Source organism: Cuculus canorus, chromosome 1, assembly GCF_017976375.1.
Source record: "Cuculus canorus isolate bCucCan1 chromosome 1, bCucCan1.pri, whole genome shotgun sequence".
Classification (NCBI taxonomy): Eukaryota; Metazoa; Chordata; class Aves; order Cuculiformes; family Cuculidae; genus Cuculus; species Cuculus canorus.
In genome coordinates, this window is record NC_071401.1 from 182,452,427 (window position 1) to 182,473,664 (window position 21,238).

Below are 21,238 nucleotides of genomic sequence, written 5' to 3' on the forward strand. Positions count from 1 at the left end.
TTATAAATTAAGACAGATGGTAGGTAGTGTTTCAACATTTCAGTTTATTGTGGTTGTGCGCATTTTAATTATCAATGCAGAAAGGAATTTTCTGGCACTAGTGTATGAGTGGAAAACAGAGTTAGGCAAGACAAATATCTTTAAATAAAAGCTAAGACAGAAAGTTCGCTTGGAATTATATCTTTCATTTGCTACAGAATAAACTGACAAAATATTAAACAAAGAAAGTAAAAAATTTACATATGCATTCTAGAAACAAAATTCATTTAATGAAGTTATTTTAAATCTTGCTTTTCGAATGATGGAATACAGCTCAGCAGAAGTTCTTAGTCATTTAGATGACTAAGAAGCTATCTTCTAACTTTAATGCCAAAACAATACCTCTCAGAAATTATCACTGATGTTAAAAGTAAGTGCACAAGAACAAAAAAAGATATCAGCTTACTATGAAATCTTGCAACATTATCTTAGTTTTGCTTTTGAGTTCAGAGGCCACATCTTCATCTGATACAAACCAATGAAGCTTTTCTGATGTCAGAAAAGCATTGATTGAAACCCACTGGCCTACCATAGGGAAAAGATTACTTAAAGGCATCTTTCAGATGTGGGATTGTGAAAAATGTATCAAAGCCTTGCCCTTATGGTGGCTGGACCGCAGGGAAATGAGCAATTACTATGAGAACTACACAGTGTTCTCTACAAGGAGGTCCGTAGGACAGAGGTACAGTGTTTGCCTAAATTTCAGTGCACGTGACCTCTACAGCACAGCTGGCAATCCTGGCCCCCAGTATTTCATCTCTGTCAGGGTACATCCTCCTGTCCTTACTGAATTGTGAGGAAGTTAGATACACAGCTTACCCAAAATGCAGTCTTGGCTTGTTGGCATGTGTAACCAGATAAGAGTGGTGTTCCCAAGTTTCCACAGATCAGATATTGTGGGGGCAAAAAAACCTAATTATGATTGCAGTGATGTTAACTACAGGCTTAACAAATGAAAGAAAAGAGAAATAAGAGCCCAAAAGTTCTGACTGATAAAAGCAGTTGGGTTGATGATAAGCCTGACCAGAGAAACTGGGTACTAGGAACGATGAAAATAATGCAAGCATTAATTTAAGAGGCTACAGATTCAGCCAAGAGAAATTGGTTTCAGTCCAATAAAGAAATAGACTACAAAGGAGATTCTCACAGAAAGTGAGTTGCATTCTCCTCTACACCTACAATAAAATAGTAAGAGCCTAGATATTATAAAAGTTGAAGAGGAAAATCAGAAGGAGCAAGCACACAGTAAGCTTCCCTAATTTGCTGATAACCAGTGAACTTGATTACTCACAGCCCTACACCAAATCACACAAACACACAAAAAAAAAGGTGATGAACACAAAGCATACAAATCTACAAAGAAAGACTTCTAACTATAGAAAGAAATAGAAAACACAGAACTTGTGAGTCGATGGACTAAGCTCTAACCCAAGAAATACAGAGGTCAGCCTGCTCTACTGAATTCTGAGAAAACTTACAGAGAAGGAGGAAGATGACAGGTGCCGACAGAAGAACAATCTTCTGGCAGAAGTTATTGATGTTGGAAAAAATGTTATTTGATGTTGTCTCTAGGGACTTTTTTGAAGAACAACAGTCCCCTCAATAATAAACAAGTGATAAATAAAACTATACTCTAAAAAGAGATTCAGATTTGACTAGATGATTGTCTTAGCCTGACAAAAGATGACAGCTATCCATCACAAAGTGTTTTTTCTGCAAGAACTTGAAAAGATAGCACGACGCTAATAGCTCTGGAAAAAGTAATTACTAATATTAGATTCAGAAATTCTAAGAGAATTTGTATTTTTGCACATGTAAAATACACAACATCTTTTCAAATGGTTTAAAAATAGAGACATAAGATTTTATAACCTCCAACAAAATTGTTGTACTTTTGCAAAATTTGGAGAATCGAAACTTGCAAGGATAAGAAAACTGAATTTTGTGGTGCCAAAAATGTGATAACTACCCTTTTAGTGTTTCTCATTTTTGTCCCATAAGCTCTTTACTAAAAACATTTCTTATAGTGCTGATAGCAATTACTTACTTAAGTTTTCTAGGAGATGTTTGCAATCATCAGTAGCAACATCATGCAACGTTCGATTACACTTATCTTTCCTCTCAGCCTCTAGTCCACCATGGCTACAAAGGATTTCTAGACAGTTCTGCAAAGGTAAGAACTGTATTATTTACTTGTCCATTTGCTACATTAAAGAGTTCTACCAATATGTAGTCAGACTCCTAATTGAAACTCTTACACATCTATGTCCAAATAGCTATGGAATTTCCACATACAAGCATCCAAATGATGCTCCGCATAGCATTAAAAACAAGAAGTAAAAATATTTTATAGCAGATTTGAAAGTCTCAAATCAAATTTGAAAAAGCAGAACATATGCAGCCAAGTTTCTATAGTCTTGAAGCATCAGATGCTGATCAGTATAAGTGAAAAACATCTGGTTACCAGTTTATGGATTCACATTAGGAAATAGAAGCCCTAGTATGCATCCTGTTTTGCACAACTTGGCCTCAATGTTCCAGCAACAATACAAAAGCAATTCTAAAGCTTAATACAGACTAATCAATGAATCTATTCAGATGGCAATCCATAAAACCAGTTTTCACTTTGCAATTCACCAAGTAGGAGTTTTCATCATGCCTGACATCTAAGTGGGACTCAGCAAAAGAAAAACAATCATTTTAAAATCACCTTGCAAGACTCTTCCTTGGCAGGTAAACCTGAATTTCTGCAAGCATAGCAATAATTCAGTGAAATAAAAATGCATTTGTGGATGCCAACAACATGATGTCCTCTTAAAATTCAAAGACTTAAAAAGTCATACGCTCAACAAAAGCAAAAATTCATTACAATTCATTAGAAACAAGCTTCTAACAGATAAATTCGGATTGGTACAATCATAATGTAGCACGAAAAAAACTAATTATATAGATACTCCCAAACTACTAGAGCAGAAAAAAAGCCCTCACAAAACTACATTCAACTGTTGATTGACTGGCGATCAGAGGACTGGTTAAGTCCTGATTTCTAATGATCATCCATTCAACAATACAGGTAGCCTTCTTGAAAGCATTGTCATCCTCAGACATGCCTTTCAAGGACAGATATCCATATTAAAAAAAGACATCATCAGAAATTATACTAGTTGGTACTGTATTGATAACCTCTGGAGTTAATGGTAGCAGAGAAACTAAACTTTAAAAACACAGACAAGCAGCCATTAAGTATTTCAATTCAGAACAGTGGCTCCTTGCACATTTGGCTACTGTTACCTATTTTGCAGCCCTTCTAACAGAAAGACTTATGACAGTGTTTCTGATACTCTAACAACTTCCATAAAAAAAACAGTCACTCAAGCTATATTTCCCTCTGAAATGAAATTTTACCAGATTGTGGTTCCAGCACTTGCAAGAACTTCTAAAAAATCGAATAGCTCACTAACCGTGCCAGAAGAAAATTAACCAGAAAAGAAGAGCATATTTTCTTGCCAGGTTAGTAAGTTAACTCTGTCTCTCAAATGGGTGCAACGAATAGCAAAGATAGCAAAAGGCAGAGGACTAAACTGTGAGGTGGAAAATCGGAAGAGGGAAGAAAGAAGAGGTAAAGAACAAAGACATGAGGCTTATTTCCTTAGTAAAATGAGAAGTTTTCTTGGCTTTCTTGCCTATGGAACAGCACCTAAGATGCCCTAGTATAATTCATCTATAAAGAATGGTACCTATGAATGTTGAAAGAAAAGGGTGCAAGTTGTCAACACTATTATGTAGTGTCACGAATGACATGCAGTGCAGATAAAGGATTAGAGAATGAAAACAAAGTGTTAACAGTATTGGAAGATGGCTGTTAAGCTTGCTTTAGCTTCTTTATGTACTAAACTTCTCTTGTGTCAATAAATGCATTTAATCAAATGCAATTATATAAAGCCTCTGCAACATCAAAACCAGGAACTTGACTGCCAGCTATCTATTGCTTTTATAACCTAAGAGGGTACCCTCAACCCTCCAGAGACATCTTATAGAACAGTTGGCTTGGAACGTGCTCCGAAACTAGAAACCTTGAGTTATTTATGAAAGGTATATGTGAAGACTTCTGGTGTCAGAGCCTTCAGAGAGAACAGCTAACCAAAGCCTCTTTTACACAGTAAATAAAACCTAGCTTCCAAGTTTGTCAGGATTATATTATTGTAGAAATAAGCAATATATTGCTCATTATTTAGGTATTTGCAGACTACAAAAAATATCTTAAACTCCACCTAAATTCAGATGAATGGAAACTGAAATAAGAGCCTGTACCTGCCTAACAGACACTGGTAATGGAACACTGGCTCTGTTTTAATGCAAACTGCTGCATTGGCTGGTCTCTAAAAAAACACGAATAAACAGAATCTTAAATCTGTGCCTATTTTGAAATTATCATAGTAAATTTATCAGGGAATAAAAAAGCAAACATAATGATAGACATTGAATTGGGCATGTAATCACAACATGATTTTCCAAGTCTTGGACTACATTTTCTTAAAATTTGCTCTGTTCTCTGTTTCGTATCCTCTATTTTTTCCTTAGGTAAAAGTTTCACAGTAAGATTTCACTGACAGTTGTCATAAAAAAAATACCCTTTAAACAGTCAGAAGTATAAAGATTCTGCTATCAAATTCTTCAAGTAATAGTAAATTTCCAGAAATCTTCTTGTTTATCATCAGTAAGACCTGTCAGGTCATTCTCCATGTTACCAGTTATCCCAGCCCCCCCCCTCCCAGTGATTCATTGTCTGCTAAAAAGGCTGCCCAAAATAACAAATCAATGTATTACTGCACAAATCTGATTCTCAAGTTTCTTTTCCTCTCCTTCCTCCCACAGGAAAAAATTGTTCATTTTTACATGATTCCTAACTGTAACCGGAAACTATGCCCTTCTAATATCTCTAAGTACATGACACCAAATTAATCAGCATTTAGAGTACAGTTCACCTCACTTAACTCTGAAAATCTGAATCTTAAGTAATCATATTTTCTCTTTCTATTGTTATCCCAAAATAAATAGGCATTTAAACATGACAGTCCACCCCATTTGACACCCAGCTTCTGGAGTAATTTTTCCACTGGAAGTTTCTCTCTATTTCTGTTAAATCAACTGTGACAATAAATTAGATAACATACTTAGATTCAACATCTAAGTTTTATTCCTCAAAGATAAAAAAGAAGGGCTTATCTTGCCTAAATTCTATTGGGTTACTGTAACTTGTTCACATTGACTGACCTTAAAGCCTTTTGATGCTGCTATGTGGGCAGCAGTCCAACCCTCTTTGTCAGCATGGTTGAGGAGATCTGCAGAAATAACAGGCTTTAAGCTAGTGCTATAGTTGTCTTCTCTCTTCTCCAAATCAAAGTAGTCTAAATTAGGCTCCGCACCAGTAAAAGAGTTCCCATTGTTAGGCTTCCCATAGTACATAAGGAGCTTGAGACAGTCAACATTACCAGAATCCACTGCTGCGTGAATTGGTGACCAGCCATCCTAAAAAAACAAAAGCAAAAAGCACACTCCCACCAAATACATAGAAAACTGTTTGCATAACTTGTATGAGCAATGAACCTGAATGGAAAGCTCTGTTTGGAAATTAAAAAGGTAAGTAAGAGTGACATAGTAATCCTTTGGAAAAACAGAGTTGCTTTTACGTGTTTGGGGTGGAAGGATGAGGGGGACGAAAATGTAGCAAAAAGAAAATTTTACAGCTTTTTCCAAGGACAGTCCATCAGACACAGACTTCAAAATTTCTAGAAGACTCTAAGTGATATAGGACTTACATGCTGTTAATAAACTGCTTCCATTTTTGTACCTCAAACTAATATAATTCTAATGATCAATAATTTGTTCCACATTGCATTAACCAGTTTACTAGTCAGATATTTTCATGGGTTTGACATCATGGTCAAATAAGTATTTCCGAGCTCTTAGGAGTTATTCAGTACTATACAAGGTAATTTATAAACTATTTTAACTTACACTGGTTTTTACTGTTCGATCTGCTCCACCTTCCAACAGTAGCTTAATACAATTGTTATTTCCATTTTTACAGGCCAGGTACAAAGGTGTCTGTCCTCTTTCAGCAGCATGGTTAATATCAGCCTGATACATAATTAATAATTCTGCACACCTACAGCAAACAATAAGGTAGTAAAGTCATCTTATATTTGACATCCAAAACCTCTGTAAAACTTAGACATTTTAAATATTCTTTTAGAAAGTACTGATTTTATCGGAACAATTCTACCTGTGATTTTATCTATCACATATACACAAGTATAAGGTATAATTTTATACATGGGCTTGAAGACAAAAAATCAGGTTACTTTAAATCCATAAATCTTAAAATACTGTAACTGCATTTAAAAACTCTGAATTTCAAACATGTAATTTTATGCGGTTAATAAAAACTTGATGGGAGCCACTTGAGGAAAAAAAGCCTTCAGCTGAGCAAAAAAGTAACATTTCTTTGTTGACTAATGATATTTAAAATAGTTTTAAAAAGAAAAGGGGGGCAGGGAAAAAGGACTACAACTAGCTTTACATACCAGCAAAAGGGAAGTACTTCCCCATACTGCCTAGGGAAGTAACCTGTTTAGGAGAGCAAAACAGCTATGGCACCACCCACTACTCACATCCCTGAATGGAGGCTACTCCAGAAAGATGGCTTGGTGTGTATTGGTAGCAGCTACTGGATCAAGGGGCACAGATGATTAGGCAGAGTGCTGAAGAGCAACTCACTAGGGACTGGCACTAGGATCCCAGGTCTTGTACTTCCTCACAACCCTGTACCAGTAGCTTCAGTTTTCTTCCTGATTCTCGTACCCAAGTTGCTTCCCTTTCCATTTCCAAACCCAGCTTTTCAACAAACTCTCGAGACTTCAGAAAAATCTTAACACCAGTCTATTCCCTCTGCAGTGCAAACAAGGGCTAAAAACAAAGATAATTCCCCATCTCCCTGCCTCAATACTTGTTAGTCCATAAAAATAGAAGGGTATCAGCAATAAAGCCTCAAAGCAATTACTGCAATGCCAAATAGCTTCTGATTAGGAGACTATACTCTAAAAAACAAGGTGATAAAACATTTAAAAAATGCACAGTATATATAAGAATATAAGTATATAAGAAAGTATAGATTAAAAAAATTCACAAGTATTTAAAAATACACGTCAATATGAGTTTCAGTAGATGCTTTCAATAAATGATGGATAAATGCATTCATACCTAAAACTGCAACAGTAATATAATGAAAACAGTATACAATATAATGTAAAGAGGATATAAAGCTGAGTAATACCTGACAGACAAAATCTTACAACTTACTTGACATGTCCCTGAGCAACTGCTGAACACAAGGGTGTAAAGCCATTTTTATCAGCAGCATCAACTTGTGCTTCTGCAGTCAGCAGCAATCTCACACAATCTATAAATTGAGCAAAAACATAGATCGATGCAACAAAAGCAAATGGTTAAAACCACCAGAAGTTAAAACCTGCTCAAGGGACAACAGCAGCCAGTCTTTTTAACTGTACATCACAAAACTTAGCAAACCAAAGTAGAAACTCAGGAAGTAGATTTTAGGAGAGAGGTGAGAATCGACTCGAGGACACTGCTATTCTTTTACAAAAAGGGCTGGGATCCAAATGCCTGCTCATTCCTGGCAAGTCCCAGAGTGTTGATAGCGTAGTTCCATTGAGAGTAATGTGGCACACCCTGGATATGACAGCCCCAGAGATGCTCACAAGCCACACATAACTCAAACAACAGGATCGCCAGTCTTATTTTAGGATACTTTGACTTGGGATTGCAATGACAAGATAAGCTGATAAACTCAAACCTCCCCAAACCACTCTCATTCAGATATTTCCAAAATGACATGCTAAAAATAGTGCCAGCCTGATTCTACCATCCTACAGCTAAATGGAGACAATTACATAGTAATTAGACTGCTTTTCATCTGCAAATTGGAATATTATTTGATGCAATTAAGTTTGAAGAAAATATTTAACCTGCTCTATGTTCTTGAAATTAATTCCAGACCAAAATAAAACAAGACTTTTTCAGTTGTAACTACTACTTCAAAAATAATCTCAGCTGGAATACTAATTATAAACTCCTGACCTCTTGAAACTTATCTCTTGATATCAGAAACCTATATTTAGAATTACTTAGAAACCGGACTAATCTAAACTATTCCTGAACATATTTACTTCTGTTACAGTTCTTTCAAATAGTAATACACATGTGGGTTTGATTGAATAAATACTCTAACATTAAGGAATAAGTTTTTAAAACACTGTAAATTACTGCATTTTAAATTAAGATTCTTAAAATTTTAACTATGTAATCTAATCTGAAAATAATTTTTTTTTTTTTAAAGTTGGTTGTCAGGATAAACTATCAGGACTTCATTTGTAATTTTTTTTTTTAAGTCATAAAGAAGATCTCTGTTAACTAGCTTACCTACTATTTCCACTTGTAAGGTAATACCAATTAAAATCAAATATTTTCAATCACTTCTTAACAGAAAGATATACTCTGCAAACAATGCCATTTTTTTCATCTTTTCATTGTCAATCCCAGTCTTAAATTAAACAATTAACTTGAAAATACAGATTCCTGCTTGCCATCCTAAAGTAGTCCTGAAGTGTCTGAAGGATGCTGAAACAAATTCCTTCTAGCAGTTGCAAGTATTTCATCAGAACACTCCTTGGTTTCTTCATAAAGCATATGTTAGCCATGCAAAAGCCATGACAAACGCACAAAACACCACCACCTTTCTAGAAAGGTATGGTTAACTCAAAATTATAGATTGGCATATTATTCAGGTGATAGCTTATCTGTATGAAAATACTGTTTCTGATGAAGATCACTGAGAAGAGCTGTTTATTCTCAAGAACAGGTGTAAGCATGAGGAAATACAACTACTTTTAGAAAGCATACCATGTGAGCCAGTAAGGTCTACATGACTTGTTCTGGTGGCATATCAAGTAAAAACACAATAATCTCCAAGAAGCCCGGGTTCTTTGCATGGACTTTTGAGTAGGGTTTGGAGACTAGTAATTTGGGTCAGTCCAGGCTCATTAACTCCACCTCACTGCTGTCTGCCACAGAAGAAATCAGCAGCGGAGAGGACTTGGCAGAAGGGCAGGCACAAGACAGACATCAATGTTGTCACTCAGTTAAAAGTTTTGGTTAATGCAAAAGCAAAACATGGAAGCGTATTAGCACAAGCACCTGGAGACTTTACTGCTCTCCACCACAGCTGGGTAGTTAGTTCTTCCAGAGTGCTGGCAAACACCATGCAGATACATCCAGTGGCTCGGCAGAGCTGACTCCATGTAGCTGTATGCCTCTGCACCTCACTCCTTCCTACTTCCCACATCATTCCAGTTTTTCCTATAAAGCAGGGTGCCACAGCCTCCAAATACTCAGGATAGAAGAGAATCAATTATACCATAAATGCATATGATTAGCACATAGCTGAGTCCAAAGGATGTTGTTGTTATTCTCTTCATGTCTCTTAGTTTCAAGAACTTTTATTATTTAATTCTCTCTTTCTCAACCATCTTGCATGTGGCAGAGAATGGTCAGGATTGGCAACACAATACAGATATGCGGATATATTAGCTGAGTGAACTACTGTACATGTTACCAAGTGCATAACAGACCAAAGCAGCTCCAGCTTTGTCATTGGATCAAACCAAGATGGCCTGAAAAACCAATCTCTTCAGTTCTCCCAATCTAGTGGTTAAACCATAAAATTAGCAGTTCCCTCATGTACATTCAAACACAAAGAAAACATTCAGTGTATATTTTTAGGGTGAAGTTCTATCTCTCAGATCCACAGAATTAGGGACAACATGTGCAGGAAACAAAGCAGCTGCTATGTGCTTCATGTGCTGGAAAAACCCTCAGCTGCAGCTCTCAAAAGGCAACTCTTTATGAACAGGAAGGCTACATATTTTGCAAGTAGGAAAGAATAGGAAAGAATATTGAGTGTTCTCTTGGGTAACTCAATTTTCTCTGCAGACAGGGCTGCAAGCACGCAACAGCTGGTGCCACCATGCTGGTTACCAACACATCTCAAATACTCTATTTCTCCACTGAAAATGTGTGGAAATCATTCAGTTTCCACTCTTCCCATACACTCTGCAAGGTGGTGTTTCTTTCTGACGGGAGGTAATCACTGCGCTGGCTTTTAAAAACTCTAAAGCTACTCTTCTTTTTCCAAGCCAACTACTTCCCAGGAAAAATCAGAAAATCTTGTGAGTTCACGCAGAAGAAAAAAGGGATCCCAGAATCTCTGAATCTATTTAGTCACTAACTCTAGGTTGAAAATTTAATTACGGTGCAATCACCCATGTGTTAAGTCTTAAGGTTGCACTCAATGTTCTTAAAGCTCTTTTCCAACATAAATGAGTCTATAGTTCTAAGGAAAAAGAACCAAACAGCCAAAAGACAGTAACTTACCATTGATAATCCTACTCAACGCAACGAAAAACTTTGTACAATAAGTTATTTTATCTTAAAATTACATCAGTGTCATTTCTTTCCACTTGGTTAGTTAGAAAAAGCTATTAAAAAGGAGTTTTTAAAATAAGAGTTTTATTCTTATACTTCCTTTTATAAGTCTATATATTTCTACATAAATTTGTCTTTAAAAGTCTCCACTTTGAAGAGTTGCATCTCTCCACGCTCTTGGAAACAAACTACAAATAACAAAGAAAGGATTATGTATTAAACTTAAGCACAGAAACATTTCTCCAAAAATATTGTGAATCCATTATTCTCTTCATGTAATGTATAAGGAGACATCAGCACTGCTTCTGTGTGATTCTCCTATTCAGAATTCATGCAATCCATTTAGTCGCTAAAATGCTATGATTTGTACAACAAAGTGTTTTCACATCCTGTCAACTATAAAAAGAAGAGCAACACTAAAACCTCTGTAAAATATTTTTTAACTTGAAAAGTAAAAGATACTAAGCAATTACAGGATGCATATGCATGTGTTTGTTTTTATTACTGTGTTTCCATACTTCTGTCAAGTGCCTCTTATTTGAAATTTCGGCAATAAAATGAGAAATCAAATTGCTTTTGCTGTCAGTAAGAGCTGCTCAGTAATCGTAACTGAAAATCAGGACAATTGCTTTGGAACGTTTTAGGAATACAAGGTAAGTTAAGAAGGACTGCATCAATTGTGGTCTTCCACAAACACCAGCAATGATAAATGGATGCCATTCTAGAAGAACCCACAGAATATTCACTCATTGAGGGGGTAAAAATAAATTCACACAATACAATAAACTTGGATTCGTAATACTGAAGAGAAAGTTGAAAAAAACCCCAAAACTCCAACACCAAAGGAAGAAAATAAAATAAAGGACTTTTCCATATTTTAAGGGTCTTGACAACAATAAATAATCTGTCAGATGAAAAGGCCCAGATGTTCCTATGAAGTAAACCATAGTACCTAGCAAGGAAAGACAAAATATACCATTCCAAACAAAGGAAAAATTCCTCCTATCCCTATACAAAATTAACCCTGAACATGTCAGAAAAATGTACACTATCTGCCCAGCTATGAGTTTAGGATCCTAACTTTACTTTGATTTTAAAATATCCTGAAGAATATTCTCTCTAAATACTATTTTGAACACTGGATTGAGGTTTTCAATGTCACTAGCAAGTACATTGCTAAATAAAACTGCAAAATACTCTTGAAAGCAGTGGCTTTAAAGGCACTATGTTTGACCTTCTACTGTAAAATAAAGTCTCAACTTTATAAAAACTTAATGAATTTTTTTGTCATTGGTATTGGTGGATTTCATCTTTAGTGTCCAAACCAGCATGATGATACTAGTTGAAATACAAGAATCTAGGAGATTTTTATGTAAGTAGAAAAAACTACAGTAACGTGTACTGGAATTTCAAAGAAAGCTGCTATTCCAGAGCCTGTCTGAAATATTAAGAGACAGTCTGAAAATTATTACTTGGAGTTTGTATCCATGATATTTGTATGTTACTAACATATTTGCCTCATTTCATGAATATATTCATAAAATATGAAGGTTCAGAGATACCACCTCCTCGAGACTGAGGGTTGGGGTCATGAGGAAAAGAAAAACATAAACTCTGTCAGTAGAGCCTAAAGAACAAACTAAGGCTATTTCATCTCATTCAAAAATAAAGACAATTTTATTTCCCAAGTACCACACTACCCTGAAACAACCTTCCACCATTTTCACTGCTGCTGCAGAGATCAAAACACCGGTCATGACCTTTTCTTTCCTTCTTACTCCCCATAAAGGAAAGTACTTTCAAGTTGCCTTTGCTAAAAAAATTCTTTAGTTTGTCACAGAACATGGGGTGATGATATCCAGTGGCTTTTTACAGGAAGGGAGAGGAGAATTAGAATGGATGTTCCTGCAGAATGTTACCACAAGCAAGAATGCTTTCTGTGTTCCAAAATTCTGCCTCTGGAAGTATTGCTTATACATACGCTATACTGCTACTTTTGTCACATACTCATACTCATACTCATACTCATAAATCAGTATTAATTTCATGTTTCTAAAAAACATGCATTTGACCTAATTTAATATTAAAAACTTATGAAATAAGCTTTCACTATTTCATATGAATGAAAACTTAGTATCACTTACCTGTATGTCCGTTTGTAGCAGCAGAATACAAGGCAGAATAGCCATCTTCACAAGAGTAATTAATGTCCAGTCCTTCTTCATTAAGCAGCATTGATAATAAAGTGACATTTCCCTGGGCAGCAGCTTGGTGAAGAAGGGTGGGCCTGCCACCCAGGGGGACAGGACCACCACTTGTTAACAAAGGGGTTAGGGAGGAAGACCAGCCTGTGAGTTAAAGCAACAGAAGTTAGATGGAAGACACATAAATAAAGCTCTGCATTTTCTAAGTTCTTTCAAAAATTAAAAAGGATGTTCCAAATGACAGGATTCATTAGTTCAGCACAAGTTTTGTGACGATCCTTTGTCTATACATCAGAAGGTATTCTGAAGAATACAAGTGGCATACATGGGTGACAGCTATTAATGTAAATGAACAGGATTTCATTACGAAAGGTTAATGTGAAACTTGTTATAAACTGTAACGGCAGCTCAACGTCTCAAAAATATTTATGTGATCAAAATTCAGAAACTACTGAAAGTTTTATACAAGTTTTAATTTGATTGCTGATATGCTGGGAAGGTTTTTTAAAACATCTAAAGAAATGTTTCCAAAACAAAATTCTTATTTTTGTAAGAAAGTTCATCTTCCTTTACAGTCCTGGTGCAAACTTTAGCATTCGTATCTTACATGCAGTTATACAGATAAATTTCACAGAGAGCACTTAGTAACTTTAAGAGTCTTTCAATAAGCTTGTAAAAAACAGGTAGAAATTAATTCACAGAAATAAATACATTTACTATTTAACTGTAACTTAAGGTAATGTTCCTTTTACTCAGCAATACTTAAACAATATATTATAAAATGCTTGAGTGTGAATGAATAACAGGTAATATAAAATTCACCAGTAAAAGCTTTCAAGTCATCCTGTTAAAAAATAATATTCAATTCAAAGCTTTTAAAGCTTAGGAGTTATTTTGGTTAAATGTTCTGTTCATAACTTATCAGCTTTAGTAGGGAGTTTGTTAAGAATATGAAGTTTGTTGCATAAGGCATAGAAAATTTTGTGTATTCTTCCTTGATCAAGGACTGCAAGAGAAAATAGGAGAAAGATATTTTCACTATTACCTTTAGAAAATCCACATGATACTTCTCTCTTGAATAAATAATTTGTGTACTGTGGTCACACATAAGCTATTATATGAGGCTGAAAGCTGACAATACAAAGCAAGTTTATACAGCTTTTATTGTGGTTCTGCAACACTCAAGACTGAAGAGGAGCTGCAGGGCATTACCTCCAGCTCCATCAAGCTGATAAAGTGCTGTCCAGTCCCCAACACCTAGAACTAGAAAAAGCATGTGGCAATACCTCTACCACACTGGAATGATCTGCTCCATGGTCCAAACCCCACAATTAAGTATGGAAGTTCCCAACAGGATTCTATAGAAGCAGTAGATTTGGGAACCTTGCAAGAGCCGAGCAAGTTTTAATTAAGTCCAGACTTATACAAGAATCCATCATCTGAGCGGCCCCAATGAAGAACACATAGTTTAATCTCAGTTCAAACCAACAGAAAATAAATGTTTGGAGTATTTTCCTATTTATTTCTAATGTAAGCTACATTTGTAATTCCAAGTGAAGTTTGCTAGTCTGGTTGGTAAAAGAAATGTATTTGCAATATTTTCACAAGGTTACCTTATCGTTCAACTTACCTATTTGATATTGACTATAAAAGGTCATCACTACAGCTATGAAATTACCATATAAATACAATTTTAAACTGACAATAAACTGTAAAGTTAACTCCACCTATCTTCATGTAAATTCAGTTCTGAAGCTATTCTGACTATTAATACTCTTACTAATATTTGTTTCTCTAAAATTTTTAATCAGAGGATTTTTGAGGATTTTCTGAAGTTTCTTAAAAAAAATCCCAAACAATATACAAAGTAAACCGTACCCTTTAAGTGGTTAAAAAAATAATACTGATGTCCACTTCCATTACCTCTTAAAATATCCCCAAAGGTCTGAAGAACAACTTTTGTTCTTCCTTTTATTACAGTACTTTTATTTTTCCAACCCTTGCTGTTTATATTGTTTTTAAAATAGTATGCATGTAGTTTTTACTGTCTTGTCATGGTAGTTAACTGATAGAGGACATTACTTGGGTGGCAGTCTAGAAGCTAACATTCTTTGTCCAAATTATATTGGAATCATCTGTGGGAATTTGGGGAGATGGACAGTAAGCTTTCAGCATAAAATTCACTTTGCCAAGAAGTTTTGTAATATGAACTGTATCTTTGGGTTCCCTTCCTTATTGCAAATAGTAAAAGATTTTTTTTGTTTTTCAAAGCATCATTAACAGAAATGCCAAAATATTTTTAATTTTTTTTGTGCCATGTGATATCTTAACTTTCATTTCAACTCTGGAAATTAAAAATATGTTGTTGCAATTCAGTGATGAAATTCATTATGTTAGGATATTATTAGATGAAAACCTTCTACTGAAAAAGATACAAACCCCAGATAGTAACATAAACAAAACTTTAGCTTCTATATCAATGTAAATCCTTAGAATAAATCTCAATCCAACAAAACATATCAATGATAAAAAATACTAATAAATAAAGCATACCATTACAGATACAAAAAGTTAGGAAATGTGAAGCATCTATGAAAGCTTGTAGGGCATGCAGTGATGAAGGGCAGAGGGATAGACAAAAACAGCTTCTGGCATCAGCTTCAGAATGTGAGATGGTTAATTTCAGAGCCCAGATCAGTCGCTCACCCCCTACTTTTATCTTCAAAGCCAATTGTATAGAGAGAATAAATCAATCATTATAGAAATAAGCAAAATGAAAAACACACTTCATTGAAGAGTGACATAGAAAGCGCAAAACCAAGAAGAAAGTGAAGCAGAAATCCCAGGGGTATGAAAATCCAACTGTCTACTTTTGTTTCCATTTTGAAGTCTTACAGCCATTGAAACTAGAAATCCAAACAGAGCATTTTGGCACCAGTTCAAAGGCTGCTGAAGTTAATGAAAACACTGTTGCAGATTTTGAATCAGGCCATAAATGTTCACTGTAATTCCTCTATGCCAGTTTATTCAATGTTAATGACAAAAGCAGATGTCTTTTCCAACCAGGGATTAAATGAGCAACATGCAGTACAATGACCTGTCTCTAAACGTATGTATCACATTAATTTAGCAGAATACATAACTGAAACAATCAGTGCTTGGATTTTAAGTTTGTTCTTAATAGTTGCTTTTTAGGGGCAACTGCTCACAGACCAGAAAGGCAACTGTATCCTGGGCTGCATCACAAGAAGTGTGGTCAGCAGGTCAAGGGAGATGATTCTTCCCCTCTTCTTTGCTCTGGTGAGATCTCACCAGGAGTACTCCATTCAGTTCTGGAACCACTAGCACGAGAAAGACATGGACCTGTTGGAGCAGGTCCAGAGGACGGACAGAAAATTATCAGAGGGATGGAACACCACTCCCTATGAAGAAAGGCTGAGAGAGCTTGGATTGTTCAGCCTGGAGAAGAGAAGGATCCGGCAAGACCTCACTGTGGCCCTTCAGTACTTAAAGGGGGCCTTATAAGAAAGACGGGGATAAACTTTTTAGCAGGGTGTGTTGCGATAGGACAAGGGGTAATGGTATTAAACCGAAAGAGGGTAGACTCAGACTAGATATAAGGAAGAAATTTTTTACCATGAGAGTGCTGAGGCACTGGCACATGTTGCCCAGAGAACAGATACGGGAGGGAGGTTTCAGTAGTATTTGTAGTTTATTAGCTGTTCACCTCAAGAAAAGTCATACATAAATAAGAAACTGAAAAAGGAGAGTGAATAGAACGACATGAATTCAGGCATTACTGACCACGTTACCTTAATGAAAACTGTGTTGCTAAATTTGGCTTATCTTTACTAAGACAAAGTCTATTTCCATATGTATTTATAAATTCTTTTTTTTTTCTTTTCTCGGCATAAAATTTTGAAGAAAATGTCTCTCCATACTCACATAACATCTGTTGCTCAAAGTTTATTTAGTTCCGCAGTTTGCCAGAACACTTGGCCAAAATAGATTAAGTTCCCTTAAAAAAACATAAGTAAAATGGGATAGGAAAATAAATGCAATAAAATATAAGCATTAGTTTGAGTAAAAGACAAAGGAGCTCCCGAATATTTTCCTGAATATTGCAGATAAACTTACTAACGATCTTTGAGACTATTCGTAGTCAGTAAACGAGGGATATTAAAATAACAACTCTATATTAATAAAATAAAAATACAGACCACTAACTAGAGCAATCTTTCTTAAAGGGCTTCAGATTATAGGATATGTTTCCCATTTGTAATTGAAAAAATACACAAAAAGCCATGCCACTTATAAAATACTAGCAGCGTCAAATGTTCAGAGCAAGGAATATAAAGAGATTAAATGAACTCAACACTTCCATCCCTTCCATAAAAACAGTGAGCGGAATATAAATGAAGAAAGGCAATCTGAACCCACCAACTGCGCAATTTAAGAAAAATAACAGCTTTTGACAAAAATCCTGTCTTTGAGAACTGTCACGAATTTTACACGCAATACAAATGGACTATTTAGTGTAGGAGTCCTGTTTAAAAGACTGAAAGTTCTCCTAAGAAAAAAGCGTATACTTCAAAGTACAAACTCAAGCAGTAACAATACCTAGTTATGAAATCAATTGGTTGTAATTTCATTTTTCAGATAGAAGTCTTTTTTAAAGAATAATCAAAAAGTCTTAAATGATTACCAAACAATGTCTAGTTAATGTAAGACTAACTGAAATATCAGCCTAATTCATGCTGATAGGATTTGTGCAAGACAGCCTCTTGCCTACAAAAACTATTCACTTTGAAGCTGATTTTGTCAATAATTTGTTGCATGCAAATAAAACTTTAGATTTCTTTAAAACATGAAATTTTAATTCCATTATGAACCCTAATAGCACCTGAAGGCAAATGAGTTTTGAGGAGTATCTGAAATACTGAGAGATTAATGATTGATCTGACATGGCAATCAGATTCAGCTATGAATAAGAACTTAAGATTAATGTCCAGGACATCCACATGAAAAATTGCAATCCAAGAGGCAACCATCACATCCCACTATTGTTAACTTTGAGAAATAGTAGGCAAATAGAAGATGAGATTTCTGAGCTCATATTTTTTGGCGCAGTTCAGAAAGGATGGAGGATTAGGACAACAGGGTGCCACAGCCAAATGTTAAAAGAGTGACTAGGTTACTCCAGAAACATGCAGAAAGTCTTCAATTAAGTGGCATGGGAATAAAAATTCTTTAATAATGTCAGCCCTGGAATCTCCTGTATATACAAATACAAGTCTACCACATGCTGCTTTTAGAACAGCTTCCCTAAGAAGGAGTTCAACTGCCTTATCAGACAGTGGTGCGGCTACAAACAGAAAGTGGCTGTTTGTGTGACAGAAGAAAACCAGCTGTGCAGGGGGGATATATCCTGTGGATGATGATACAGAGACTAAAGTTATGATGGACTGAAGCACCATAATTGAACAGAGATTAACTTCCAAAGTCTGAAACCATTGAAACATTCTTCCCTGCTGATTAAGGTTTCAAGTGTTCCATAACTCGTGTCCATCTGCCTCGCTGCAGTGCAAGTCAGGCTAAAGAGGGGCTTCTACCAAATGTTCTAGGGCTACTGATCCCAGCAAGGAAATATGTTGACAAAGATTCATAGGAGTTCTACAATTAGCTGGAAGGTACATCTGGGCTGTGTTTGTTCATTTAACTGCCATCAAGAAGATACCCTGAAGTTGTCAGTGCATTAGGCACACAAATAATGTGCAAATAATGTGCATCACCACAATGCAAAATGAACAGCAGATACATGCACTGAGAAACAGATTCAGACAGCAAATCTTTGCTGGTATCTGTTGAAAGAAACCTGTGAGATGCCACACATAAAATTAACAAAGCCTACAACTAAACCCAGAAGAACAACAGAAAAACGGAAATAAAAATGAAACCTATTCTATCGGTATGAAGTGATATATTTGAAACTGCACTGTTATTCAGGTAGTTACATACCTTAATATGCAACCATCTAATGCCATAGGAGAATACAGTAGCCCCAGACATGACCTCATCTAAAAGATTCACAAAGCACTGAAATACATATTCCACGGAAGACCACCAGAAGAGGTAATTTTCAAAGCACCATTTCAGACCAAGAAAGCATTCTGAAGTCCAAAATAAAAGCATTCACATAGAAAGGACTTTCTTTAATATGCCATAATCTACAGCTGATGTACTTTTAACATGACTCCTCTTCAGCTTTAAACAAGTCTCCTGTTTGGAGACCTCCTTTAGGAAGCAAACTAATTTATGACATTATTAAATTAGCAAAAGAATTCCCATACCCCTGGAATGTGGAAAAAACATAAATGAAAATTTCAGCTTTTAGAAAGTGAAAAAAAGAGAAAGGTATAAAAAGATAAGTAAAGCAAACTAGAGACAAAGAAAACCAAAACATTATTTCAGAGGGAGACAGTTGTAGCATATCAATCCCTTTACCTGATGCTGTTACCAGGAGGCTGTCTGAATCACATGGTCTACAGGATGAAGCACTAACAGGGTTTATGGAGGAGCTACAGGCAATGGTGGTGGGAATGACAAAGGAATTTTCTGAACATGCAGGTTGGTTCAGTCCAGGGAAGTGGGAAGGCCAGGCACCCACCTGAGATGAGGCTATGGCTGGTATGGCACAGCCTGCAGGTGCCACAGATAAATCTATAGCAGGTTTTGGTGGCAGCTGAGGTGAGGACTTAGAAATAATTTCCTCATTTATTACCCTGATTCCTTGTGGTGAACTTGAAAGAAGTGAGGTCATGGTTTTGCTGTCAGTTTTTGCACTTGGGGATCGACTACTATCCATTAAAACTTTAAGCTGTGGGTGTGGTGGAGAAGGAGTTTGTGAAAGCCCTGGTTTCTTAGGAGGAATAGGTGGAGGATTTCCTCTATCGATTCTTGATACACTGGGAGTCTTTAAACTCGTTCTACCAACTGGGGGGTAAGTGCCAACTTCCATTGAATGTGATGTCCCTGGCCGTGATGGAGTGCTGCTCTGAGGGCTTGTAAATCTTGACAGGACTTGGGTAACAGTATTCCGAGCTACCTGTTTAGCAACTAGGTTGTCACGACTAGTAGGGGATACATCCCTTGAAGGAGGGCTTTGGGTTGTGTTTCCATTTTGATCCTGATCGTTTGCATTCGCTTGAAATCTAAATCTGGCAGCTTGTATTCGTGGATTTAGGCCAGGATGCCCAGCAGTGTTGGCAGATGGTGAATGCAAACTGTGCATAGATGAAGTTAGTGAGGAATTCTGAGCTGTGGCAGTTGGTGCTGCAGGGGTGCAAAGGGAAGTACTACTTGAAAAAGGGGAAGTGCTACTTGGTAAATCAGGTGACGATTCTGTACTTGGTCCATTTTCCTCAACTCTGTTTTGATTCTGTGTAAGAACAGGAGTTGTGGGAGGGACAAGTTCACTAGATGAAGATTGCCTATCAATCATAGGCTTTGCAAATGCTGCATTGGTGCATACATTCATTTTTGTATTGCCAGACACTAGTGGGTTCACTGTAGAAGGCTTTACAGATACAGTCAAAGGCAACTTCTTAACATTTTCTGTGCTACTGTCCATCATGACAGTATCTGTTTGACAGGCAACAGTTCTTGAACTTGGCTCATCTGTTTCAACAGAAACAGAAACAAGATTCCTATCTTTATTATTATCTTTATTTTTAAGAGAAAGATTAGCTTTACTTTCATTCTCCTTTTTCAATTGCTCAATCATTTTGATCATCTTATCCCTCTCTTCTTTGAGGTCACTGGTGTGTGCTTCCTCTCTATGAAGTTTGGCACGCAACTGCTCTCTCTCTGTGTCAAACTCTGACAGCTGCTTTTCCATTTGAGCTTCCATCTGCGTACTTCTTTGTTGCTCAGCTGCAAGAGATTCCTCCAATTCAGTAGCCTTTTTCTTTTCCTCCTCAAACTTTGACATCACTTCTTCCAGTTTCTGGGATTCCTCTACAATTCGGCCAGACAACTGCTTACACTCTTTCACTAGCATCAATACTACATGCTTATTCTTCCCACGTTCTTCTTCAAGACGAGCAGAGAGCTTTTTGTGCTCCAGCTCAAGACTCTGTAACTGAGATTTTTCCATTTCCAACTGTAAGAAAGCATACAGAAAAATTCCCATTAACAAGATGGAGACTTTCAACATAACCTAGTATTAACCTGACATCGATATTTTTAACCATTGAAAGTATGCCTATAAAGAACCTGTCCACCCCAGAAAAGTGATTTGTGATATCTAACATAACTGCCTATAAGCTTATACTAGCAAAAGAAAGAGACAGGTATCTCTGAAGAGCAATTCAGAGACTAAGTAAGCCATCTCCTTTCCTCCATTGATAACACAGAGATTCCCTAAAGTGATT

General features: G+C 36.2%; 1 protein-coding gene across 1 annotated transcript in view; it reads right to left on the reverse strand.

Annotated features, from left to right (window-relative positions):
• CTTNBP2 (cortactin binding protein 2) overlaps positions 1 to 21,238 on the reverse strand; it is an 88,275-nt gene that overhangs the window by 24,297 nt on the left and 42,740 nt on the right. Inside the window, exons 4-9 of the mRNA XM_054076843.1 lie at positions 19,311 to 20,967; positions 12,747 to 12,950; positions 7,402 to 7,501; positions 6,058 to 6,208; positions 5,314 to 5,568; positions 2,087 to 2,204 (exon numbers count right to left, since the gene is read on the reverse strand). Of these exons, the coding sequence (XP_053932818.1) occupies positions 2,087 to 2,204; positions 5,314 to 5,568; positions 6,058 to 6,208; positions 7,402 to 7,501; positions 12,747 to 12,950; positions 19,311 to 20,967 (2,485 nt within the window). The remainder of the gene's footprint in view (positions 1 to 2,086; positions 2,205 to 5,313; positions 5,569 to 6,057; positions 6,209 to 7,401; positions 7,502 to 12,746; positions 12,951 to 19,310; positions 20,968 to 21,238) is intronic.